This window comes from Podarcis erhardii, assembly GCF_964252035.2.
Source record: "Podarcis erhardii genome assembly, chromosome: 2".
NCBI classification, from domain to species: domain Eukaryota; kingdom Metazoa; phylum Chordata; class Lepidosauria; order Squamata; family Lacertidae; genus Podarcis; species Podarcis erhardii.
The window spans coordinates 100,435,456-100,462,926 of NC_138498.1; the positions used below are offsets into that span (position 1 = coordinate 100,435,456).

At 42.7% G+C, this 27,471-nt stretch overlaps 1 protein-coding gene across 1 annotated transcript; it reads right to left on the reverse strand.

Annotated features, from left to right (window-relative positions):
- Positions 1 to 464: 464 nt before the first annotated feature.
- On the reverse strand, positions 465 to 27,226 carry LOC309336883 (monocarboxylate transporter 2-like). The gene is made up of 5 exons (XM_081853356.1): positions 27,140 to 27,226; positions 23,835 to 24,098; positions 9,956 to 10,099; positions 6,297 to 7,154; positions 465 to 2,324 (listed from the first exon to the last, which is right to left on the reverse strand). Exons 2-5 carry the CDS (start codon positions 24,049 to 24,051, stop codon positions 2,023 to 2,025), a joined length of 1,521 nt encoding a protein of 506 aa, XP_081709482.1. The 5' UTR covers positions 24,052 to 24,098; positions 27,140 to 27,226; the 3' UTR covers positions 465 to 2,022.
- Positions 27,227 to 27,471: the final 245 nt, after the last annotated feature.

Below are 27,471 nucleotides of genomic sequence, written 5' to 3' on the forward strand. Positions count from 1 at the left end.
TTGGCAACTATATCTGGTATCCATCAGCTGCAGGCAAAGTAAATTTTGCCTGAGGTTTGGAGCTCCTGAATTTTAATTCTCTGCTAAGGACCATCCACGTTCTCTACCCCAAAATTCCCTTGACTCAATCGCTAATGTCCCTAGTTTCGCTCTCGTAGATTTGAGCCTGACTTGGGGTCTAACTCGCATGTTATATGTCAGGGAAGCTGAACTATCAGCTTGCTGGCCTCATCAATCTCCACAAGCATTTTGGGGGGTGAGATGCCCTTTAATTTTGGCTGTGGCAGCAAATAAATGTACACATATTACATTGATGTATAAGTTTCAGTACCCAATTCTGCAAAGTGGTCTCTTTATTTCCCCCTGGGGTTAGGTGAGAAAAAGAAAAAACTCAGACAATTTTATCAGAAAAATGTGTTCATGGGCTCAGCTTCACTGGAAACCTTTATAATAATAAAATTCAGTGGCAGTAAAATAATGCCTTTATTTGTAACAAGCCAAGCTCATGATTTTTGACATTACTTGAAAGCCTTCCTGATAATGAATGGCCAGGTTGTTTAAAAAAAGAGAGGAATTGAGTCTGTGTTTCTGGGGAAATATCTGGTGTGGAGCTCTGTGTGCAGTTTGTGTCAATCATAAAATGACAACAGAGGAAATGGTTGCTGAATGATCAGGTTAGGACTATGTCTTGTGCAAAAGTCTTAGGACAAGTTTTTGTGGAGGCATTCTGGGACAATGCATGAATTGGGGTTTGTACAGTCTAGCTGGAAGTTGTCTAAATCTAACCAGAATTTACAGGCCAGACAACAACAACAACAAAACTTTGGTAAGCTTTATATTAGCAGTAAATTACTGTTTATGTTAGTAAACATGAAACTGAACTGTGTAGTGCAACCTAGTCATTTGAACTGTATGTTGTTCTTATGCACGTTCATAATGTTAAGACCTCATAGGCCTAGATCCAGAAAACTCTCCTGTTGGAAAAAGTGATGAGCAACCATCACATGACTGGGTCCGAATGTCAAATGGGTGTTTCTCAACAAGAGTAGTCAGTGGCAACACTTAGCTCTCTTGGTCTCTCTCTTCACTTCTTTTGTTCTGTGCACCAGATCACCACCAGAAGAGGCCAGCTGTGTACACCCCAGCTATACAGCAGGCACTGTGAATTATAAGCTATGAAAGAGTAATGAAAATACGAACATCCCTTATACCAAGTCAAACCGTGGATCCTTCTAAGAGAGCACTGTCCACTCTGGCTAGCAGTAGCTCTTAGGAAGAGGCCCTTTTAAAAGAGGATTAGACAAATTCATGGAGGACAAGGCTACCCTGGTGAGTATTTTCCACCTCCACAGTCAGAGGCAGTATTTTGAACACCAGTTGTTGGAAACAGCAAGAGGGGACAATTCTGTTGCCTTTGGGCTTTCCCATATTGCAACTGATGATGAGCTGGCCTGATCCAGCAGGCTCTTCTTATGTTCTTTCTCAGGCCTGGTACTCAGTACCTTTTTTTCTAGAGATGCTTGGGATATTCTGCACACAAAGCATGTGCTTTACTGCTGATCTGTGGCTCTTCTCTGTTAGAGGCCACGGAGAAGGAATGCTGACTCTCCAACGTAGAGGATCCACTGTGGGTGAGCAATTTCCCCAATGCCATGCAACTTTTCCTACAAAATGTTCCCTGGTTCTTCCATTTTGGGGCCATTTTGAATGAGGGGCACAGGCACGAAGCTACGACATAGGCAGTTATCTGGGACTAAACAAGGAGGAAAGTATTTGCTGCCTAAGTGGCTGGGAAGGCTCTAAGCTTATACAGATTTGAAATAGTGTAATAACGAGCACTACGTTGCATTTGCTGTGTGCTCGTAGGAAACTGGGCTTGTTATTTGCTTCTAGGCTTTGGGAGTCAGCGGGGGGCAGGGAGGCAATAGTGTGTGAAGGCCATCTATAAATGCTGTACATCTGAAGTCACTTTAAGAAATACGAAAGAGCTATTTCCCATTCAGAAAATCAGGTGATGCAGATTTAGGCTTCACTTGTGATGTTTGCCCCATTCTTTAGTGCTTCCTCTTCACTTCCCAGAGGGACTGCTTCGGGGCCACCGTTCATCTCTTCTGCTCCCGTGGAGTTTCCTTCTGCAGTTACTGTCCTTACGGGTCCATCGTCCTTCTTTTGCGCTTCAATCTTTTTCCTTGCTTTCTCCTCTTTTGCAAGCATTCTGTAGTTGTAGTAATTCATAATGAAGAGGAATAGCCCAGCCAGCACCATCACTGCCCCACACTTGATGAACATGTATTTGTAGTCCCCAAACATGTCAATGAGAGTTCCTGCAAAGGGAGAAAGAAAAAGGGCTGTCAATCAACCAAAAAGGAACCTTAACAGGATTAATCATTACTTTCAGCCTATTCAGCTGGATAAATAATCAATCAAGCGTGTATTAAGTAGTAACTCCGGCCCAAAAAAAAAAACAGATCAAAGGTTGACTAACTGTACAGTTTCACAGAGGGGAGCACTAAGCCTTGTACGTACTACACAACGATGTTTCTATGACCCAACAAGGCTCTGAACCCAGATTGCCAAAGTCTCAGAACCAAACTGGCCCCTCTGAGATCATCCTCTGAGGCTCTTCTTCGTGTGCCTCCTCCATTAGAGGTATGGAGGGCGGCAACACGAGAACAGGGCTTTTCTGCAGTGGCCCCCATGTGCAAGTGTGTGGGTTTCCTCCCTCCCTCAACTAAGGGTTTAGTTAAAAGGCAGTGCCAGAGTTTTAAGGGAGGTTAGAGTTTAATATGGCAGGAGTTAAGGAACAGAGTTACTTAGCAGTGGGTTGGAGAAAGAGTCAAAAAGCAGGATGCCAATGTCTGTTTTCAATCCAATGTTGTGGCTACAGGAGAAACCAGAACTACTTGTAATGCAATGCTGGAGATCCCTTCATTAGATTCAGGTTGTGTTTATGTGTAAATATATCATAAAGACATCACAGCCTCCTCTGTGCTTCATTGTCTAAAACAGTCAACCTTCTTATACCTACGGCCCACCAATGCATCTTTCTTGATGGTAAAATTTCCTTACCGCCCACCAGTGCTTAATGGAAGGAAGATTCAGCTTGTGCTGTAGAACCCCCTACTGCCCAGTAGCGGAGCTTCATGCTCCGGCACCGGGGGGTGGAGAGCAGGCGGGGGCAGGGCTGATGCGCGTCCTGGGGGCATGGCGCCCAGCACGGGCGGGGGGCAGCCATGATGGCACCCCACCGGGACTGCACTGCTGGGAGCGGTGCGCTCCCCCTGCACTCCTCTTCCTCCGCCAGTGCTACCGCCCACCTAGAATCCTGAAACGCCCACTATGGGCAGTAGGGACCAGCTTGACAACCCCTGATCTAAAAGGAAACACAGGCCCTGGGTTAAAGCGCACCTGCAACCCCTGGAATTTTGCACCTCTCGAAGATCAGGGTAGCGTGTAACAATACTTTCTTTTGCCTGTCCTAAATTTTCCATTCCGGCTTCACTGGATGACCATGGGTTTCAGTATTACGAGAGAGTGAGGAAAATGTCTCTCTATCCACTTTCTCCACAACTTGCATAATTTTATATACTTCTATCATGTCCCCTCTTGTTTGCTGTCTGCCCCCCACCTAGCCAGAGGCTAATTGCAGTAATTCTCACTTTCTGCTAATCAGAATGACCTAGAGGTCTGCTAAATACATTTCACCAAGCGCTTTAATGAGGAGAGTACTGGAGAACTCAGCAGTAGAAGAGTCTCACCCTGTTCCCCCCTTTGAGAGTAAGGCAATGTCATAAAGCACACTAGGAACAATTTACTTAGTTCATTAAAGCAAAACGCAGTGGTAGGTTATTAAATGCCAAAGAACCAATCAATGTGCTGCTTATTAAAATGGAGGAAACAATGCTGCAAAACTCATATTGCAAACTATTACACAGCAGTTTCTGGCCTCATTACCAAGCTTTAGCAATTAGCTTAATCTGCTTCATAAAATTGTATATAACTTGGGAAATGGCTGCTTTAAAATGAAATCCAAGTTATCCTGAATGGAATAAAGTTTCCCCTCAAAAGGAAGGTAATGTGCAGGTGTTCTTCCATGCAAAGGACAAAAAGGGAAGAAGTGAATTGCTCATTGAGGTAATAAAACAAAACAAAAAAGGGGCCTGCATTTTTGTAAATCTTTTGAATTACACTATCGGAGGTCCATTTGCCTGGCAATGCTTTTGGGGTAGCATAAGTTACAATATTACCCACTAAGCAGTTGCATTTTAATGGTTATATCTTCTAACCCACCAACCATCTAGGTAGGAAATGGTCCAAAGCCATTTCAGTCCCACTGTAATCCATAGGGATAAAGTAAATTTAAATGCAAGTGGAGCTGTTCTGTTAATTTGTGAATGCAAACCACAGAATCCAACACACACCCTGTGCAGTGAGAGGATGGCACTGATCCTATATATTACTGAGCCTACCATATTTGGTCATTTATGTCCTTGTTGAAATACTCTCTTTAGTCCAGCACTGAGACACACACACACAAAAAAAAAAGTTTAGAGGCAACTTTTATCCTATAACTATGCAAAGATTTATATCTAGCTAAATTATCCCAAGGTCTGCAAAAGACTGCTGCTCTCATAAGTGTGTAGAATACTGTAGCAGTTCCCCAAAACATTTACTAAGATCAACCACTTGCAATTTACTGCCACCCTGGTACATTGCACTGGTGCTGCAGTAAGTACCCAGTGGGAAAGTGCTGGGTTAGATCAGCCCCTCCCTCTTGCCAGGCCTTGGTAATGCATACCAGACCAGCCCCTTCATTGATTAGAATGGATTTATTATGGGCTGACTTTGCATCTTACAGCAATGGAACCAAGCAGGAGAGCTGGCTGTTGCAACAGCTCAAATTTCATTCATGAGAAGCGGCACCATTTATGTCAGGGTGTAATTAAACAGTAGAGCTGAATGCCGCCTAGATGCACTCCTATGAGGCAGATAAATAAATCTTAGCACTAATCAATGTGCTGCAGTTAAAATGCCAGCAAATACTACGTACTTGGTGTGCACGTGCCAAGTTCATATCACAAGTCACCACCAAAAGCTTATCCACCAGGCTGTTCCCTAGGGGTACCACCATTTTGGAATTATAGCTCTAGCAAGTTATCTGGGAACATGGCCTCATACGATAGTTGCAGAACACAACAAGTGTTAACAGGAATGGCACCTACTAATGAAATGATGCTCGCATTGTAATAAAACTGAAACCCACTGTCACTGCATCTGTGGATGGTTAAAGGGATTTTATTCTGAAAGTTACATGAATATTGCATCTAATTTCCCCCTTTCAAAAGTTTTGTCATATTGACACAACTCCTGCAGAGCTTTCTTGTAGAGAGCAGATTTTGCTATCAGAGGGTTTCTGTTGTTGTTTGAAGTTAATAAGCTTTTGATTGAACAGTTATACCTCTGAAGAACAAAAAGCAGGGATTATACAATAAAAACATGTGTGGATTCCAGCACTTGCAACCAGCTCCTCCACCCACCCACCCCCAGCTCTGGAAGGTTTCGTATTTGTTTAGAACTGTTTACTGAAGAGAGGCCTGTGTAGCTTCCTGTGTAATTGACCATATAAACTCCTGTTGCCCAACCTGAATTCTTGGTATGGCAGAGGGAGGGAAACGTGGCTAGAATTCACATGTCTGCTCAGAAAGAAGTGCTACTAAATTTAAAAGGTCTTAATTCCTAAAAGCAAACATATAAAGATGACAACCATGTGTCACTCTTCAAATTCTAATCTAAGTATTATCTACTTAGTTTGCCAGCAGAGGAACCTAAGGTCTTGCAAGGTTACATCTCAGCAGTGGAGTTACATCTTAGCTTGCAAATACCTTACATTTAAGCAGCAGAGATTTCACTATGTTCATCTGAATTTGTTTGTAGAAGAAACTTTGATTTGGCACTTCAGCTCCGCAAGACCCATTTCAATTAGTTTGCAGGGGAACTGAACTTTCTAGCTGTGCTGCGTTTTCAACCAGGGGACAGAGCTTGTGGTGGCCAGCCATCTTATATCTGTTGCCATTCAAGCTGCAATCTTACCTGGGAGCATGTCCCATTGAAACTGCATTGCTGGAAAACTCAAGGAAAGAGGGTTTGGTCCAGCAAAAGGAAGAAACGGTTGGTCAACATTTGAAGTGGTGGAGCGCACCTTAAAACCTGATTTCCCCTACTCAAAGTCAAAGAATTCACAGATCTGTTCCCAACTGCAAACAGAACAATGAGCGGAAGTATAGAAATATCCTTACCCCCAATAGGTGGCCCAAGTAAGATGGTGCAGCATTCCACTATAGTGACGAGTCCAACAGCACTTGTGAATCGGCTGGCGCCAACCAGGTCCATGAGAGTTTCAAACAGCATTGCACAAACCATACCGAAGGCCAGCCCGTAGAAGATGGAATACACTACCAGGCCTGTATAGCCTGTTGCTAATGGGCACAGCAGATGGCATGTGCCATTAAAAGCAATGGAGAAGCTGAAGAAATACTGAATCTTTGGCCTGACCCACTTGCTGTTGGCAATGAGCCCCGTAGCTGGCCTAGCTATCATATCGACTATTGCCAGAATTGAAAGGAGGAAAGCTGCTGAATATTCATCAATCCCAAGGTGCTTTGCGTAAGGAGCCAAAAAAACAATAGGGGCAAAAAAGCCCAGAAACATCAGCACATTCCCTACCAAATAGATCAGGAAGCCCCTGTGCTTGAAAAGAGATAAATCAAGGAATTTGTTAAAGTTTTCGCAACAGTCTTTCTCCTCCTTCTCTTCGTCTCCAGGGTCAGCCATTTCAGCTATGCCCATATCAAGCTGTTCTTTAGCTAAAGTCTCTTTTGCTTGTTTATTTGTTTGCCTCTCAGAGGGGCCAGCTGGTGCGCCAATGGGCCTGAAGAGGGCTCCAGCCACACAGCAGTTCAGTAGTATCGCCCCAAGAATGAAAAAGCTCCCCCTCCACCCAAAGTTGTCGAAAAGGAGCTGGTTCAAGGGAGCGAGTGTACAAAGCATGACAGGGCTTCCTGCCATGGCGAGGCCGTTGGCTATTGGACGTCTCTTCAGGAAGTACTTTCCAATGATGATCACGGAAGGCTGGAGGTTGAGGGCAAGGCCAAGTCCTGTAACAGAGACAGAGATAGAATTAATTCAGAAGGCAAAATGTGCTCCAGCACAGCAGGGACTGACCATGTGCCCCATAGGGGTAGCCATGTTGTCCTTTCAGCATCAAATACAACAAAGGAGCCTCATGCCCCCTTGCGACTAGATTTATTGTAGCATGATGAATGAGGTATTGTTCTCAGTGGGGAAGTGTATACCTACACACACAAGCGAGAGAGGGAAATGATAAACTCTGGGGTCAAATGGCAATGAAATGCAAAAAGAGCTGTCTGTGACAATTCGATTAAAGCTTAAATGTATGCAGAAGAAGCACAAATGATCATTCACACCAGCAGTAATTACTGATAATACAATCAAGCTAGAGCAGCCATGTTAATTAACATCTGTAATAGGATAGGAAATTGTACTTCTGGATATGTTCTAATCCAGCAGTCCTGTGCTGGAATCTAGCTTTTTAATTCCTTGGTTGCAGAAGAAGAGCGTAAGATGATATGAGCTTTTGCAGACAACCGTCTTCTTCATCAAAAGATGAAGTGAAATGAGAAAGAAAAGCTAGGAAACCTTTAAAATTTCAGCTCCTGAGGAGACTGTGGTCACTAGACCAGCCGTCTCAGCCTTGGGTCCTCAGATGTTGTTGGACTACAACTCCCATCATCCCTGACCACTGGTTCTGCTAGCTAGAGCTGATGAGAGTTGTAGTCCAACCACATCTGTGGAACCAAGGCTGAAAAAGTTGCACAAGATTGTGTATCTTTCTTAGTTTTATATAAGTTGAACTCTCTTGCCATCCCCCAAAGAATCCTGAAAATGGTAGTTCACTGTGCATGCTGAAACTTCTTTCTCAGAAACAAAACAAACAATTGTCCACTCAGCATGAGATCTGAAATCTGGATTCTAAGATTTTTCTTTGTTTTTTAAAAAAGCTTGATAGGAGTAAAAATATTTCCTGTATGCCAATGAATTCTCCAACTGCTCTCAAGATTCCATCCACAAACTAGATTCAGAGCAAGCCTATGCACAGAATAATGTTGAAGGAAAATCTCTTCAAGAAAACTCGTAATTGTGCAATCATGGCAGCAGCAAAAGACACCACATATGCCATATATGCAGGTGGAAATTTTACAGTGGAATGTTTGTGTTTTATAAGTACACACACAAAGTATTTCCTTGCGCTGTTAGAAACTATGACTCATGTGTGAGTTGAAGGGGATCAACAGCCATCTTTGTTTCCTTCAACCTGTCCATAATTTTTTTTAATTTTAAAATTAAAGCCAGGCTGATAAGTTGAGTATACGAAAGAAAAAAGACCCTCAAAATTCAGATGCAGTAAAAGAATTTAGTATACCAAGTAATGTAATGTGTTATGTTTAAACTCTAAAGAGCCAGCGTGGTGTAGTGGTTAAGAACAGTGGACTCATAATCTGGTGAACCAGGTTCACGTCCCCGCTCCTCCACATGCAGCTGCTGGGTGACCTTGGGCCAGTCACAATTCTCTGAAGTCTCTCAGCCTCACTCACCTCACAGAGTGTTTGTTGTGGGGGAGGAAGGGAAAGGAGATTGTTAGCTGCTTTGAGACTCCTTAGGGTAGTGATAAAGCGGGGCATCAAATCCAGACTCCTCTTCCTCCTCCTCCTCCTCTAAACAGATAATTTTCCTCTTGGTCAGTCGGAAGGCAGAACAAGGAATAGGGATTCAGCCTGTGCTGAATAGGGTAGCACTATCCCTGAAGACACACCCTAGCAGTTTGGCTGTGCTCCTGGACTTAGCCCCAAGCATGGATGTCTGCAGCGGCCAGAAGTGCATTTTCAGGGTTAAAACCAGTGTGCCAGCTGCACCCATTCCTTCAGATGTCCGATTTAGCAACAGTGGCACACGCCTTAATTACATCCCATTTGGATTGCTGTAACGTGCTCTAGGTGGGGCTGCCTTTGAAAAGTGCTCAGAAACTGCAACTGGTTCAAAGAGCTGCAGCCAGGTTGCCAACTAGGGCTGGCTATAGCGAGCATATGTTACAGCAGTTCCATTGGCTACCAGTCTATTCGAAGCGCTGGTGATGACCTATAAAGCCCTATAAGGCCCAAGGTATCTAAAAGACCGTATTCCCTCATACAAACCTGCCCAGGTTCTGAGATCCACGGGAGAGGCTCTTCTCTCGGTCCCACCACGCTCACATTTGTTTATTTGGAGTACAATTCCCATTAGCCCATTCCAGTATGGATATGCTGGCTGGGGGTGGCAGGAGCTGTAGTCTCAAAATGTCCAGAGAAGGAGGAGGAGTTTGGATTTGATATCCTGCTTTATCACTACCCAAAGGAGTCTCAAAGCAGCTAACAATCTCCTTTCCCTTCCTCCCCCACAACAAACACTCTGTGAGGTGAGTGGGGCTGAGAGACTTCAGAGAAGTGTGACTTCTCACCCAGCAGCTGCATGTGGAGGAGCCGGGACGCAAACCCGGTTCACCAGATTACGAGTCTACCCCTCTTAACCACTACACCCCACTGGCTCTCAGAGAGCACTGAGCATTGGTGAGGACTGATTTAAATATCCTGACAGTAAGAGCTGTTCGACAGTGGAATTTGCTGCCAAGGTGTGTGGTGGAGTCTCCTTCTTTGGAGGTCTTTAAGCAGAGGCTTGACAACCATATGTCAGGAGTGCTCTGATGGTGTTTCCTGCTTGGCAGGGGGTTGGACTCGATGGCCCTTGTGGTCTCTTCCAACTCTATGATTCTATGATTCTATGATTCTATTCTATCTGCAGTGTGCATTATTCTAAGGAAAGTAAAGAAAGGTTTCGTTATTACCTGTGATAAGCCCAGCGCATAAGTACAGTTGAAAAATGCTTGTGCAGAAGGATGCAGAAACCATCCCTATGCCACATAGCAAGCCTCCCAATATGACCACCGGTCGGCTACCATAGCGGTTCACCAAAATGCTGCTGATGGGACCTAAAAAATAAATAAAATCAAAGTAGGAAAATGAATCCCCAAATCAAACATTTATGGGGGGAAATATACTTTCAAAGGTAAATTGGTTAAAATCGTTCAAAGTATTCAATAATGCTCAGGTTATTAGCAAGAGCATGGCTGCATGGTGCTTTTTGCAGGGGCATAGTATGATCATTCATGACATTCAACCGCTATACATCAGATGCCTCGTGGTCTCCTCCCATATGCAAACCAGAAGGACAAGCTATGTGGGTGAAAATATGCTATCAGTGCAAGGTTCTTCCATGTCATGTTGCACTCATATATCCTAGCCCTTTCGTTGTTGCCCCCTCCATGAAGAACAAACCATACCTGAAAAAACTCTATAGTCATGCCCAGGTTCTTCCATAGGTTCCTGGCAGAAAGCACGATGTTCCCCCCCCCCCCAATTTTTGGGTAACACCATATCACCCGGGAATTTAATGCAAGGCATTTTTTTAAAAAGCATCCTTCAGTGAACATGATCTTGGTGTCGCAACAACTGTAGCAAAGTGACATGAGAGCTACCACAACGAAATAGGAAAGCAAAGTTGTTTTGTGAAAATGAAAACGTGATTTCGAACACGGGAGGAGCGGCTGTGTTAACCTGCCGCAACGAAAAACAGGTACGATCCTTGTGGAACTTACAAGGTCTAACGAAAGGAGTCTGGCATAAGATCAGAACCTACTTCACCAAATGCTCACAGCCTATTATTGCAGATTACCTATAGCTATGGAGAACTATTATTGCAGTTGGCAGATTACCTATAGCTATGGAGAAAGAGAGAAAATAGAAAGAGAGAAGCCAAAGGGCCATGGAATGCAGGAGGTCCCGTAGGTCTGTGACATTTCCATGCAAGGTTCAAGTGTAAGTTAGTGAGATACGGTGGCCATGCACAACAGCAATAATTGGCACAGCTAGGAATATCACCAATTGCAGAAGTTGCAAACGCTTACTCAGCTTACACTGTATACATTTCAGCTTTGAACAGAAATGTCATTTCACATAATCTGCCAACTGAAATAGCGCATTTCATTCATTTGATGAAGCATGGCTCAAGTTGCTGGAAGAGTATTCCACAAGTGCATCTATTAATCTCAAAAAGTGTCACAAGACGCTTTGCTGTTTATGACGCCTAACTGCCACTTTAGATAGCAGGGAGAGAGAGATCAAAAGAGTGGTTCATATCATCATAGCTGTGTGCAGGTTTAGGCCCTGATTCCATACTCCTTAATCAAAAAAAAAAATTGGGAGCGGCGGTCGTCCTTCATGCTAAGTGTCTTCTTTTCTTACTGTTAAACGGAAAGGGGGGGATTCATATATTTCTGTTTCTTAATTAGGAGAGTTAGGTGAAAATGAAGCTAGGAGAAACAGCTGGCAAGGATCTGGCACACTCATAAAGCTGCCATGTGCTTGTCTTGACCTTGCCGCAGAAGTGGCAGAAGCGTTGGCAGATTCCCCTGAAAAGTTTTAGAGTTGAGGAAGTAGCCTCTGAGGTCTAGTCAACAGCTGCTGAAGGTTTTATCAATACGGCCTACAGCTTTCAAAAACTGGGCAGGGGGGGGGGCAGAGGGAGAAATCCCATCTGAGAAAAATCAGTGGCATCAAGCAGCCTGCTGTCTGGTTCTTTCTAATTGTGGGGGGCAAAGGGAATACTCTGGCTCCTCATCACACCCCAAATCCACTAAGAACACTTGTTTGCATGCCTTCAAGAACTGGGTGTGGGGTTTTTAGTGCTGGGTATTCTGCAGACAGAAATAACCAATTGCACTGGCCTTTCAGGTCCCAGACTAAGTCAGCGAGACAACCGACTACTACACTCCTTCCTCTCAATGACCTTTTGAATTCTATGTATTCTATTAATCATCTGTCACAGGAGAAAAGGAATGAAAAAGTGAAGGGAAGCAAGGAAGCAAACAAACAAAAACCCTGGCATGTTTTTTTCCCTCTTCTTCTTCTAGTGCTGGAATTAAATGCAGGATTCAGTTTGTTCCAGGGATTACCTGGAAGAGCCATAGCTCAGTTGCAAAGCACAAGATCTGTATGCAAAAGGTCCCAGATTTAGTCCTTAGCATATCCAAGGAGAGGGCCAGGGAAATACTCCTGTCAGGAGCCTGGAAGGGAGGAGGGAGGACTGATGCTTGTTGGTGTAAAAAGTACTGTGCTAAAATAACTGATGATGTGATTTGGGAAAAGACAGCTTCATACGTTCATAGCATGTGAAGCAATAATAATGGGAAGTCATTCTGTGCACAAGAATACATTTCCCATGCCACTGAGTAAACACAATCCATCTTCCAACTCTTGAGATTAGAATTTCTTAGCATGGGTGTATGGCTTCCAGGCAGGTACTGTAGATGCTTGGCACAGAAACTATTCCTTGCTCAGGTGCAATAATGTCAGCTGTTCAGTCCTGTATTGTGATCCTTTGTTCACTCACCTGAATCTATGCAGTTTCCCCTGCTGAAAATGCAACAGCAGCACCAACCTGTCCAGGGTATATAGGCAAAGTGCTACTGAGGCTTTGGGAGGAATCTATTCTACCTATTATTAAAAACTTCCTTCTTGTGACTTCTACCATGGGACACAGAAACGTGCTAATTACTAAATTACTTATTAAAAGCACTTTGAGGGTTGTGGTTGTTGTTTTTGTATAATCAACTGGTACAGTGGTACCTCGGGTTACACACACTTCCGGTTACAGACTTCGCTAACCCAGAAATACTACCTCGGGTTAAGAACTTTGCTTCAAGATGAGAACAGAAATTGCGCTCTGGTGGTGTGGCAGCAGCGGGAGGCCCCATTAGCTAAAGTAGTACCTCAGATTAAGAACAGTTTCAGGTTAAGAACAGATCTCCCGAACAAATTAAGTTCTTAACCCGAGGTATATAACTTTTATGAAAGAAAATAAATAAAATAATTAAGGGGCAATGGTGAGATCAATTGGTCAGTAACGCATCAGCCATGATGAAAACTGAGTTAATATTGCCAGAAATCACTAAGAATACATTGTGAAGGGGTCATTGTCAAATGAGATTTACTGCTGAGTAGGTGCTGAAGAAGGATCCTGGTTGTGGATCGTTGCTAGATTATTAAAGGATTTTTTTAAAGGATGATTTATAGGATGATTTTTATATAGATAACTATGTACAGATATGATAGATTATTTTGTCCCCGGTGATGGGCATTTCCCTCTGTTCCACTTCATGGTGGGAAAGAAATGCCTCTGTACTAAAAGAGCCCTACTATGGATGCAAGCTACAACTCCGTGGAATTAGTGCTGATTTGACCTACTGAGAAAGGTTTACAGCGGTATTCTGCAAACAAGTGAGCATGAAGAGCCTGGACTTAAAACAGTATAACCCTGTTTACCGATTGGGGAATTGCAGCTATAGCCTTCCTGCTTCAACCGCTGCATCATTAATGGACATTCATTTAGCACTGGAACCTAGCAAAGTGCTTTTTTGGGTGCAATACTCCTTTATTCATCGTTGGAAGAGTCTGGTTAAGGCTTCTTTGCAGGATCAGACATACAGGAGTAGCAACCTCTTAATTCGACATGACCTCTCATTTGTTTACACATTGAAGGGTGAGTTAACGTCTTAAAAGAAAGAGAATCCTTTTCAAGAGCCCTTCAAAATGCTCTTGGCTCAACTCTGCTGGACCCCAGCATGAGTGATTATGTAAATAATACCAGTGCATCATTTCTGGTAGACAAGAGGCAGAAAGAGTGCAGATTTGCCTGCAAAGGCAACTGACCTATGAACAACTCATGAGTGGTTGGAAAGGCTTGTTTCTATTGACAAACATTGCTGATTCAGAATAGGAGGTTTTGTAAAGAATCGCTAAGGTAGGTGACTATTATTCCCATCTAACAGATAATGAGCAGAGGCTAAGAAGTAGGGCATCGCCCAGTGCATTGTGTGTTATGCAAAACCCATGATTCTGTGGTCAAGGCAGCCCGCAGATCATCTGCACACCTTTTGCAGTAAGTCACTACAATTATTTTTGGTGTATTTTCAAATGAATGAATAGCACCAGCATTGACAAGTTAATGAGATACTGCCATTTCTTTGTCACTGACATGGAGTTTGCTAATAACTGTGCCAGAAATAAAAGCTATGGCGGGCGGGGGGTCCTCCCAAAAATGTGAAAGGAAATGTTCCATGTTTTGAGTTTAGCAACTAGTTTGGGGTGCAAATTTCTCTGGATGGGTGACTGAGATGACTAAAGGTTCTTTTACTTACTATAATGCCAACTCCAGCCTGCCCCCCCCTTTAATATAGAGGAAGGGGTGGGAATTGAAGCAGATGAACAACCTTGTTATCAACTGGAAAATATGAGCTCGTCTTTCAATGTCCAGAATTTGTTCTGGAACATATGAAGCGGCCTTAGATCATGTCAGACTAATTGTCTGCCTAGCTGACGGCAGCTCTCCAAAATGTCAAGCAGCCTGCTGTCTGCTAACCACCACTTGCTAACTGGGCCCTTTAAACTGCCAAAAATTGGACTTGAGTTCTTCTGCATGCAAAATATACACTCCCGCTAACATTTGTTTATAAGGGCGTTTATAAACCACCAACTCATAATGAAAATATTGTGGCAGCGTACACCAGAAATACAATAAAAACATCATAGAATGATAAAACACAGGCATGAATGGCTTGTACAACTAGTATAAGGTCTGGAAGGTGCAATCTCATTATAGCACTTCTATGAGATCACTCAGGTTCCTGCATTTTTACACCACTTGTTTTAAATAGTGCCCATGATGTTAAAAGCAGTCCACCTCCAGACATGAGTGCAGCCAAAGGGGAAGCAGGGGGCAGCTGCCCCCCCCCTAAAAATCAACACATATCAATACAAATCTGAGGTTCTGCCCCCTAAAAAAAATCCTGGCTATGCCCATGCCTCCAGATTGTTTCTGTCAGTCTCCACCCTTAACTGAACAGATGTGTCTTGCCTTAAAGAAATCAGGATCTCCTCTGAATCCAGTAACAGCATGCTAGGTAAAAATTAGTGGCAGCGCTGACTAGGGATAAAGTTAATTAATAGTGAGAGGTGCAAGCTCTAATGGAGCTTGCACATTTGTGCACAAACTGATCTCCTGCTTCAATGCAAGAGCACATGAGCAGTCTTCAATAAATTCTTAACTCCAAAATTGTCACCACTGTTCTCATTCTCCGAGCTTAACCTCAGAAGCTCTGCTTAACTCACTGCCTGAAGGCAGCCAAAAGATCCCATGGGGAGGTGGGCTGGTTCAGGTGCAGGGGACTGGAGGCAGGGTTTAAATAATAATGTAGAATATCAAGTGCTATTTATTTGTGGAGGCGGAATTAACAGCCTCAAAGCAGCTGCGTATCTTACTATAGAATAGAGAATATACAATATTAAAAGAAGTTTTTAAAAACACACCATTCTCCTATGTTGTGTGTCCTGGGGCCAGATGATTTCCAGTGGAGTCAAAATCAGTCACAATATTTTTGTGCTAGACCTCAACAGGCTAAAGCTCAACAGCAGTCAAGTTCATGGTCTATACACCTGCTATGGGCCAAGCCCATACTACTAAAGCAGACCAAGTATTAGCACAACCCAAACCAGCATGATGAGAACCACAAGCACTAAGCAAGCAGGGACACAGCAGTGAACACCATCCCTAGTGCCAACCCTACTTAGAAGACAGTTGTGTGATCTGGTCTATGAGCGGCTCAGGTGTGGGGAGCAAGAAGCCTGAGAGGAAGGAAGGGTTTAGAGGAAGAAGGTGCAGAACTGTGGGAAGAAGGAAAGAAGTACATGGACAGAGTCAGACTCCACTTGCTTGGGTCAGTTCCTGTTTTTTGCTATGCTCCTTAATAATCAAGAGATACAATTTGGAGCTTTTCCCACTGGGCTTCTTAAAGAGAGATTGGGATTGCTGTGTCCCCTAGCTATAGCCCTGCATGGTTGCAAAGAGTTAACCTTCCTCTCCATTGCTAGTTCATATTATATTTTAAGTCTATCACAGCTCTGTTATATTCCTGTCCAGCGACCTTGATAGCCACAGTGAAAGGCAAAATTATGGTTTGTAGTGCAGCGTCAAAACACAGGAACATTTCACCTGAATTGATAGTGCTATTGTTATTGTTAATCATAACTGTGTTAAGTAAGAAACTTACCTAAATCTGTGTGACTTAATTTTTTAAAAAAAGGATTCCAGACACTACTGTTGCAAACCAAAACTTGGATTTGCATACAAAAGCAAAGGAAATGCAGTATTATAATAAAGCAAAAACAAACAAACAACTATTATGTTTAAACATTTGTCTTTTAAAATTAAGGGTGCAATCCAACATTTGCTTACAGAATTTCCTGTTAAAATCCCTAGACTTTTCAAGTACTTGACTTGGGATTGAATTGTGTACTTAATGTGTGTTTGTCTGTGCGTTTTAAAACTATGTTTTCAGCTTTCAAATACGAATAAATGTACATATCAATTATAAGGGAATTAGGAATGCCGATATAATATTTTTTTTGTACAGCAGCAGAAATGTATACCTGGAGTGGCAAAATTCCAAATATGCATTAAAGAAAACAAATGTGTCATTTTGATCTGCAAATATTCACTGTTTTACCTTTAATGTCAGTGGAACTTGAAGCAGATCTCTGAATGCTAAGCTGAATCCTCAGACACATTTTTCAATGGGCTAAAGAATGAGGTGCATTATTTTAATGCTTTATTTATGCCCCAGTTAGAATGGGCTTTCTGTACCTGCCACTGTAATTTATAGTAGCAGCTGAATAATAAAGCATAGTTTTATTATTTTGGATGAAAATGCTCAAGGTCAACTGTCAGCTTCCAGCTTCCTAGGTGGAGCAGAGTGACCTACAGCCCAGTGTCTGAGAATAGGTTCCTTGCTTGAGACTGAAAACTCCAAAATTAAGTTTGCTTGGTTGACAGTGAAATCCTGAAAATGTCTGCTCAAAAGTAAACCTGATTTAGTTCATACAATCATAGAATTGTGAAGTTGGAAGGGACTATAAGGTTCATCTGGTCCAGGTAAATATGTGCAGGATTGCAGCTAGTAAGTATGTACAGGATTGCAGAAGCTAGTTGTTTTTCCTTTACAGAACACTGTTCGCAAAGACGTTCCTTTGTTAGGGCCGAAGTATATGTTACAAGAAACACAGCAGCCCTGTGACTGAGCTTTATTAAGCCTGCAGGAGAATCTTTGTGAATCTGGAAGAAGAATTCATTTTTTACCATAGAGATTTGATACAGACTTAAGGAGAGCCTGTTGGATCAGGCCAGAGGCCCATCTAGTCCAGCATCCTGTTCTCACATGCAGGAGCCAAGCACAAGAGCACTCTACCTCTCTATGGTTTCCAGAAATTAGTATTCAGAAGGTAACTGACTACAACAATGGAGGCAAAGTATAGCCATCAGTAGGCACTGGTAGCCTTATCCTCCATGAATGTCTCCAATGCTCTTCTAGATCCATCAAGTTCATGGTCATCCTGTGGGAGCAAATTCTGTAGCTTATGCACAGCATGAAGAAGTATTTTTGTATGTTTCTTGAACCTTTCAACATTTAGCTTCATTGGATGTCCATGAATTCTAGTGTTATGTGATGCAGAGAAAAACTTTTCTCTATACATTTTCTCTACACCATTCATAATTTATAAACTTCTATCATGCCGCCTTTTACCTTTTAACTATACTAAAAAGTCCCAAACTTCCTCATAGTGGAATTGCCCCATTCCCTTGATCATTCTGCTCACTCTTTTCTGAACTTTTCCCAACACCATCATCTCCTTTTTGAGGTGAAATGACCCAGATGGGAGACACTATTCCAAATGTGGTTGCACCATAGAGTTCTAAAAATTATGATATTAATATTTTTTATTTTCAATTGCTTTCCTAACGATCCCTAGTACAGGATCTGCTACATGCTGGATCGACATCTTCCTCATCAAACCATCCACTATGACCCCAAGGTCTTGTTCCTCATCAGTCCCTGCCAGTTCAGACCCCATGAACTGGGATAGATCGGTACGAAAAGAAACTGAAAACCACTAGTTCCGTAAATTTCACTTTCTGGTGCTTAGAAGGTAACTCTGGTCCCCTTTAATATGCCACCGCTTTAGCCAACAAAGCCACATGTTTGCAAATTGTTCTCTGAGACCATGAAGGCTAGGAACATAGCATTTAAAAGGGGGAAGAGACAAGCTGAAGAAAAACCCCTAGAGTGGGAACAGTGGTGAACAGACTTTGTTTGTTTGTTTTTAATGCTCAACTTGTGATTAGTCCCATGGTTTCAATAGAATTGTTCATGTGATGAAAGTTAAATGAATCTGAGAACTTTCTGAAACTTTCAGAGGTTCAACACAAGACTTGATATTGTTTAACAATTTTAATGACACTAGTGAATGGCTTCGATATAAAGTGCCCCACGTGCGAATGGAAAGCACTGCTGCTTACACCTGGGGAGGCTGCTGACTCCTCTCCAGTTCCCCACACAGCATCACAACCATTGTGTGGAGTCCCAACAGACTTCAAAATGGCTTTTCATCAGAGTGAAGATCCCAGGCAGCATACAGAACACAATGCTTTTTTGTTTTAAGCTCCAGTGCCCTTAAATTCCTCCCTGATCTTACAGGTGAGCCCAATGAAGATGTTAACATTGCAAACTCCGGCTTGCAAACTGGGAGCCAGCCTTCCTCCTCCCCAAACGGATACAAATTTCTCAGCTTTCATCAAATGTAGCCACGGCTTAGGACTATATATCCTCAACAAAGCTGGCAATGGTTAACATTAGGTCCCCATATGATTTGCACATCATTTCAAATGCTGCTTGTGAAAATAGCTTCAGGCAAATAGATCTGTTCTGCCTTGTTCACAAAACAAAGGCGGAGCAGATAGCACGCCATGCAAACAGTGACATCGAACGGCAGAGTGCCTCTGTAATGAGGATCATGAGGAAGAAATGAAGGCAAGCACATCTATGCTATCTGCAAATGAAAGCTATTATTATCAGACCGAAAATCAGTTTCTCCTCCACCCAGCACAGCGCTCAAAGACAAACCAGCATCAGCTGGCATAAATCAGCGCAAAATTGCACAACTCATGTTATGGCAATTGATATACAGCACTTATTCACCATGGTTGTTTTTCTCCTGTATTATCTTACAGTGATACATACAAATTCTTTTCTTTAAAAAAATTGAGGAGCCTTGCTGAGAAAATATACCATAGCTGTGCATATTCATTTGTTTGCAGGTAGATATATAATGCCACATTATATGATGTTGAGTGGGGGAAACACAAGGCCAAAAGCCGGAAGTCAGGCAGAAACTGTTGAACATTTCATGTGTATTTCAGGGAGCCAAGGAGAGGCAAACAGCAATTCTCCATTTGCTCTGAATGAAGTATCGAATCAAATGTTTAATTTTCAAAAATAGTCATTAGACTCTTGGTTGTTTTGGGGCCTGTATTTGGTTATCATACCTAGATTAGTGAATTAGGCCTTGAAACCCCTGCACTGTGACTGGTTATTACTCAATGGCTTCAATATTTCCACGCTTATAAGTAGGGGCAGACTTCTGTAATATTTCATAATACGGCGCACTGTGCAAAGCCAAAATTTGGTGCCCCCAAACGGATCTTCTCAATTTTGGGCCACTCGGCTCAGCACCCTGTGGAGGGAAACCGCCCGCACCGCCCGAAATACAGTGTTGCTATAAGAAGTGTCTAGCATTTGTGAAAGCTCTTTCTCTACAGTGAAGTGCTGTGTTGAATTTTTGTTGTGAAGGTTGTCATTTCAGGCATCTCAACAATGGCCATATGCCTACTTGCAGACACTGCTTCACTTCTTTGCTGTCCCTTCTTCAGGAAATGTATCCTGAATGGGGACACCATTGCTCCACATTGCATTACTTTCAATGGGCTGAGCATTCAGAAGTGCATCCCAAAGTAAGGGAGAATGGGCCCAATTGTTTCGATAAAACGTATGGGAACATCCTATTACCCATTCGCTTGTTCACCTTTTCTCTTAGAGAAAAACAAATGAACAGAGTGTGGGGTAATGACAATTTTCCTGCTTCTTTGTTTGTTTGTGCGCTCTCCCCCCCCTTTTTTTATCTTGTCCCCTCCCCAGGTGTTTCACCTCATTGGCCCCAAATGAAACACACTTAGAAAATGCCAGCAACAGCTTTTGTCCCCTAATCCTAATTGTCATGCAGGGGCAGGGCAATTTCTTTTGGGAACACAGCTACCACCCCATCAAAAACCTCCCCAACATGACAACTGGTCTTTGAAAAAGCTTCCTCATGGTCATTTTGGGGGGAAGTCACTGATTACATGTTGTGCAAAATGTTGGAGCCTAAAGAGATGTAAGGAAGGGCCCACGTGATCTTGATTCCATAGCACACTAGCATAAACACTGACAACTGGGAAACGCTGGCCTGCGAGTGCTCCAGTTGGAGAACAGCCTTTACCAAAGGTGTCATGGGCTCTGAAGACACTCGAACTCAGGACGCAAGGGAGAAATGTGCTAAGACGCTTGGCAAATCCACACCGTGATCAACTCCCGCCCGGAAACCAATGTCCCCACTGTGGAAGGACGTGTGGATCCAGAATTGGCCTCCACAGTCACTTACGGACTCACTGTTAAAACCGTGTTTATGGAAGACAATCTTACTCAGATACAAGTGATTGCCAAAGAAGAAGAAGAAGAAGCACGGTGCTCTGGAGGAAGCGAGTTGTGACTCCAGCTACTCTATTCAACATCATCAATCAAATTCAGGAAACTTTTGCACATACCAAGAAGCCTCTACCAGTGCACTCACTGATTCCCTCTGCCTGTCCTGCCCTTTCCTGCTTAAAATGTGATCAGACCTAGGCAACAGGGGCAGGATTGTGGGTGGAGGAAGGACTGACAAAGAGAGGCACGCACACAGAAATGTTGGTGCCCCTGGCCCAGCTGCTCTTTGCACTCTTGCTACAGCAGCATATCTGCACAGGGAAGCCTATTTTCAAGTGCAGATTCTGGTCACGGGTTCAGGGTCAATGTATTCAGGGTAAGAGGAAACACAAATAATCCATCCCCACTTTATATGTTCTACACACGCAATAACCCTCTGTGGATATAACTGTATCATCCTGGATTTCTGGCTTCAGCACAGATTGCTGCATAGAATTGGAACAATCTCTTTAATCAAACATTAACTCCACGGTGCCCTGTTGCATTACCAAGGTCTCTTAAAACTATATTAAAAGAAATAATGCTTAAACCAGCTGTTTTTAGGTTCCCTGTACTTCATATCATATTGTCCTTAAACAGAACTATAACAATTTCTGTTTATCTTGCAGTTTATTGTTGGATACTAGATAGCACCTTTAAGAGGCCCGAAAGGGTGGCAGAAATAATGAATGTTGCAATAAAAATATTAAAAGGGGAAAAGTCACAAGAAAGTGAACTGAATTTGTTGCAACCCTGAAGAAAACACACTTTGAACAAGATGAAATGAGCTTTGTAGACACAGTCTTGCAATGACATACCAGTACACGCAGCACTACAGAAAAACATAACACAGGGATTTGGGAAAAACTCATTCTTGCTGGTGCAAGCAATTAAATACAATCATAAACACACCCTGTGCTCCAAGGTAATATCATTTTGTGGTAAGAGCCACATGGCAAATGAATAATCCCATTTTCTTTAGGTTTTCCAAGGCCTAAAGAAGAAAAGTAAAATTTGAAATCTGGATTTTTCTAAACATGCTGAAAACCACCTTGCGCAACAGAGAAAATGGCTGCAGGTATTGCGATTCTTGAAATAAATTCAGAGCTTTATTAGCCGAAAATACTGTAATACTTTTCAAAAGAATACCTAACCCTTTGAATATTTTCAAAGGTAGGCAAGATGACATAGTAGTTAATTCGTGTAAGATTTTAGTGGTACAAAATGTTTTTTACAAAGCCTTCTCACTGTGTTTCTATGAAGTGGCATAGTATCAGTCCCATTTTTCAGATGAAGAATAGAGGCTGAAATGTAACTTGTGTACACTGTCCTATGAGACAACACCCTGGCCCTTGACACATATCAATGACATCAACTAACTAATTATATTGCAAATTGAGAATTTTGCAGTTTTGCACAAGTGCAAAATCTATGCCCAAAACTACAGTGATTCTTTTGAGAGCACTATTGAAAAGGAACTCAATTAGGTACCAGTCCCGGACATCCTTGGTTATTGCTCAGAACGAAGAATGGGGATTCAGCCTGGGCTGGATGGGGTAACACTCCCCCTGTATACACAGGTTTGCAGTTTGGGCATGCTCCTGAACTCAGCCCTGAGCATGGATGGATGGCCAGGTCTCTGCAATGGCCAGGAGCGCATTTGCACAGTTAAAGTGTGCTAGCTGCATTCTTGGAGATGTCCGATTTGGCCACAGTGACATGCGCATTTGTTCCATTCCCCTATTAATGTAACGGGCTCTACACTTTGAAAAGCATTCAGAAACTTCAGCTGGCTCAAAGAGCAGCAGCCAGATTGCTGACCAGGGCTGGTTATAGGGAGCACATGACTCCCTCATTAGAACAGGCTACTGGTCTGTTTCCAGGCACAATTCAAAGTGCCTGGAACTTTGACCTATAAAGCCCTACACAGCTAAGGTGCATGCTATCTGAAAGACTGCACTCTCTTATTTGAACCTGCCCAGGTTTTGAGGTCTTCAGGGGACGCCCTTCTCTTGGTCCCACCACCCTCACAGTCAAGCTTGGTAGGGGTGTCAGAAAGGGCCTTTGGACTTTGCAATTCCCTCCCTAGAGAAGCCAGACTGGCTCCCTCCTTGTTCTCCATCCACCAGCAAGTGAAGACTTTCTTGTTCCAGCAGGCTTTGTGGGGTTGGCTGCTTTTAGTTAAAGGGGTGATGCCATGCTGTTTTTATTGTAATTATTTGTATGTTTTAAACAGATTTTATATACGTAGTTTCAATTCTATCAGTGTTTACTTGTTTTTAAATTATTGATTTGTCTGTGTTTTTAGCTGTGTTCTTTTTTATCTATTAGCCACCTTGAGTCCCATCAGGGAAAAAGGCGAGGTATAAATAAATATATATTATAATAATAATAATAATAATAATAATAATAATAATAATAAATAAATAAATAATTGCTCCTTGCCCCCCCCTTTAACAGATAATTTTAACTTCATTGAATTTCTGCGTTATTTCATATTGTGAATCACTTTGTTATTGCTGCAATGAGAAACGGTACGTATTTTAAAATAAACTGAAATAATTAATACAAAGCACATTTGACCTCAGTAGTGCCTTGCAAACAATTCCTCCTCTTGCATTTATATGAAACTGCTCTTCAGTACCTATTGTGTTATATTGCTCAACAACTAAATTTCCCCAGTTTTTATTACTGCATGGCCTTCAGTAAAGTTCAAAAACTTATCACCCCTACCAACACAGAATCCCATCTGATTATTTAAGGACAGCTCTGAATAATTTGACTATGATTATGTGGTTGTTTTCTATGTTTCTCAAAATATGTCCCAATGTGAAGAGTGACACAGATTGATCACGAGTACTAGTATATTCACACACCAATTACGAGCATTTCCCCCCCTGAAGTAATTCCAACAGCCCCTTGTTCTCAAGTTAATGTGGAGTTGATAAACCTTCCACTCCCAAGTCAAAGCAAAGCATTTTGTTCTGGTTTTACTCACCTCCGCCGTAGGTAGCAGCCAACATAATTGAAGACACCCATGCAATCTCACTGTATGATGTGCCAAAGAAATCTTGGATTTCTTTGAAGAAGATTGCTATGCCTTTGGGGAAAGCATATGAAAATCCAATGGATATGAATGCTCCAAAAACCACTGCCCATCCCCAACCTCCATCTGGAGGGGTATAGGCTTGGCTTGTGTCTGCTGGAAGTGGCATGTCAAGGTTAAGTTAATTCCCTGTAATTCCCTTTTTTTCTGGAAGCCCTGAAAAACAAAGTGCACACTCACAGTCTTTTATCAGATTCCCACATATAGTTAACTCAACTCTCACACACATTATTACCCATTCTCCCTTTCTCATTCATCTTGGTATTATTATTATTATTATTATTATTATTATTATTATTATTATTATTAAATAAATCCTGTAGCTCCTTCAAGAGGCACAACAGGTATTTCTGGAAATCTTATCTTAGGAAACGTTTACCTGCCTATGCTTGTCAGGCTTCTTTCACTGGAGTTTGTTGTCAAATATGGATGGGATGGGATCTCACTGTTACCTCTTTCCATGATACAGCCAACACCCACATAATCAAACTGATGATTATGTTTTCTAAGAAAATGAATTTTTTATATGAGGGTTGATGTGTTGCAATCTTGGTAATGTTATTGCTTTTTTAATGTTATTTACTCCCAAAGGAGCCCTAGGTGGCAAACACAAACAATTAATAAAAAAATTAAAATCTGCAATAGTTACAGACTGGGAAAGAAGCTTCTACAGTTGTACCTCAGATCTCAAACGCCTTGGCTCCCGAACAAATCAGCTCCTGTACGATCAAATCCCAGAAGTGAATATTCTGATGAATATTTTCAGAAGCCAAATGTCCAGCATGGCTTCTGATTAGCTTCCGGGCTGCACTTTGGTTTTAAATGGTTCCGGGAGTTGAACAGACTCCCAGAATGCATTCTGTTAGAGAACCAAGGTACGGCTGTATTTTAAAAGCTTGTTGGAAGAAGAAGGTCTTCAATACATGCTGGGGGGGGGGGGCTTAGATGGTGCATGTCTAATATTTAATGGGAGGGAATCCCAAAGAGTAGATGCCACAACACTAAAGGCCTAATTTATATATAGTGCAAAACAGAACTCCCGCTCTTGTTCTTATTATGTATTTGGTGTTCTATTTTGTACCTTTATGCTGTGATCCACCCTGAGCCATAAATGGGCTGAGTATCTTAAGGACTGCCTACCCTACTTTGAGGCTGTCCAACCATTAAGGACCTCATTGGGTTCTGGGTGCTTCCAACTGGGTAGCTAATGGAGAGAGGCACCTTTTCTATGATGGCACCTCATCTGTGGAAATCCATCTTTGGGGTGAGAAACAGAGAATTACAGCTGTAAATAATAATTTTATGGAAACTTAAAGAGAACCAATAGAAAAATTGATTAAAGGGTTGCTAAAAAATCTTTTGGAATAAGGATGCAGCGAAAGGGAGGTATGGGGAAGTCATGTTTTATGTTTATTTGTTTTTTCTGTGTTGTGTTTTTTCTGTGTTTTCTGTGTTGTGTTTGTTTTCTTTTTTCTTGTTTATTGTTGTGAAAACTAATAAAAATTATTTTTTTAAAAAAAAAATCCATCTTTGTAAAATTTACTTGGCACCAGGTGTGTTTTTTTAAAGAAAATGTTATATACCTAGGGCTTTAATTGTGTTTTTTAAAATGAAGTTTCCTCTTCTTTTTAATCTGCTGAAGACTATTGTATTGGATGATTTAGAACTGGTTTTTGTATACTGTTATTGATTTTAAAAGAAACAGTAGCAAGCCACCTCAGTAGCAAGAACTGTAGCAAAGAAACAGTAGCAAGCTACCTACTGTTGGTAGGCAAGATATAAATATTTAAAGCAAATTTCAAGCTCTACTTTGAACTTAAGCTAATGGCAAAATCGTAGTTGATTTGAGTGCCTTTGGATTTCTTTTCCTCTTTTTTGTACCCATAAAGCCCATAGAAGTTAATTCTAGATTCCTGCAGGCAACTTACTAGCTGGCTTGCCTTTTCTATATGAGCATCAAGGTTGTTGTTGTTTTTTAAAAAAATCCATTTACAGTAATTAACTTCAGAGGCGGTTATTACTTAAGACCAGAAGCCATGTTAAAACCAGTTCTTTGTCTCCAGGAACTCTTCTTGAACAAAGGTAGCCGACTAAAGCTGTAAACTGAGGCAGGAATCTGATACAATTTATTCAGCTTTTTCCAAGAGTTGCTTCCACTGTTTTTTGTTTTCTCACACACTCATGGCATATGTCAACCAAAGGAAGGCCTCATATGATTTTATTCTACTAAATACATTAAGCCAACCATGTTATTTCTGGTCCTGTGTCCTGAGCTGCCATTGTTTGGGAAGGAGACCAATACACAAATCTTCTCCGCAAGGAATGCAGATGCATACAGAAAATACCTTGCACAGCACATTTGCGTAGGACATAGTCCCTTCACATGTGAATTAATACGTACAAAATGCATGTGTGCGTTTTCTCTGTATTTTAGACTTGTATGAAGCAGCGTGCAGATTGCGCAGTTAAAGCACACACATATTACCGTGCTGCATCTCACAGAAGAGGCAAGCTGCACATCACTGTGCTTTCATACCTCAGAAAAACTGCCCCAAATGGCCTAATATGTCCTTTTGTGGTGTTGATGTAGAATATACACAAAGAGAGGATATACACAATTCAGGCAGGGGAAGCGAGTGACCTCCTTTAACATGTGACTGCCCTTAACATGATGTGTGCATACTATCAATTTAAGCTCCAAGTTATCTATATCTTGCAGGAATGCTGGGCAGTAAATGAGTCACACAGCTGGCCACCAATTTTTTCAAATTCACGCTGCAAGAGGGGGGCTGGAGAGCCTTGTAAGCGCCTGCGCAGGATTCCTGCCTCTACACGCACCGGGCCAGCAAAAGCTGCTACGTATACGTATACGCGCATACGTATACGCATACGCGCATACGTATACGCAAGAATAATAATTTCTCAAGCTTCCCCGATATCCGAGGAGGAGAAATAGCGCGCGAGAGAGAGAGAGAGACGCCCTCCCCCCCAGGCACACGAAAGCAGACACGCTGGCATAGGGCGCGCACGCAGCACCGTCCACGAGGCACGCGAGCGCCCGCCTGGAAGTTTCCCTCTTTGCTACCCAAACTCCCGAAGAAGTTTGGCGCGCTTTCTCCGTCCGGGGCTCGGCGCCTTCGCCCGCGAGCGCGCGTAGCCCCGGACGGAGCCTGGGGCGGCGCTGCTCCTCTTCTTACCTTCTGCTCCCTCCGGGTCGCCCGGTGTCAGCGCCCGAGTGCACGCGGCGCCTGGGAGCAGCCTGGCGGGAGGGAAGCGAGGAGGAGCCAGGGCGGGAAGCCACGGGGAGGCGTGGTGCCCGTGTTGGGGGGCGGGGAGCGGGTCTTCCCCCTCCGCCGGGCTGGAAAGGCGCCTCGGCGCCAAAGCCTGGCTTCGGGGTCGCTCGCAACCTGGGCCCCTTTTCCTCGCTCGCTCGGGCGGGATTCCTGTCAGAGCATAATGCCCCCCCCCCGCCCACCTGCCTGTGGAAGTGGCTCGCCGTGGCTCCCCGCGCTGCCCTTTCACCTCCAGA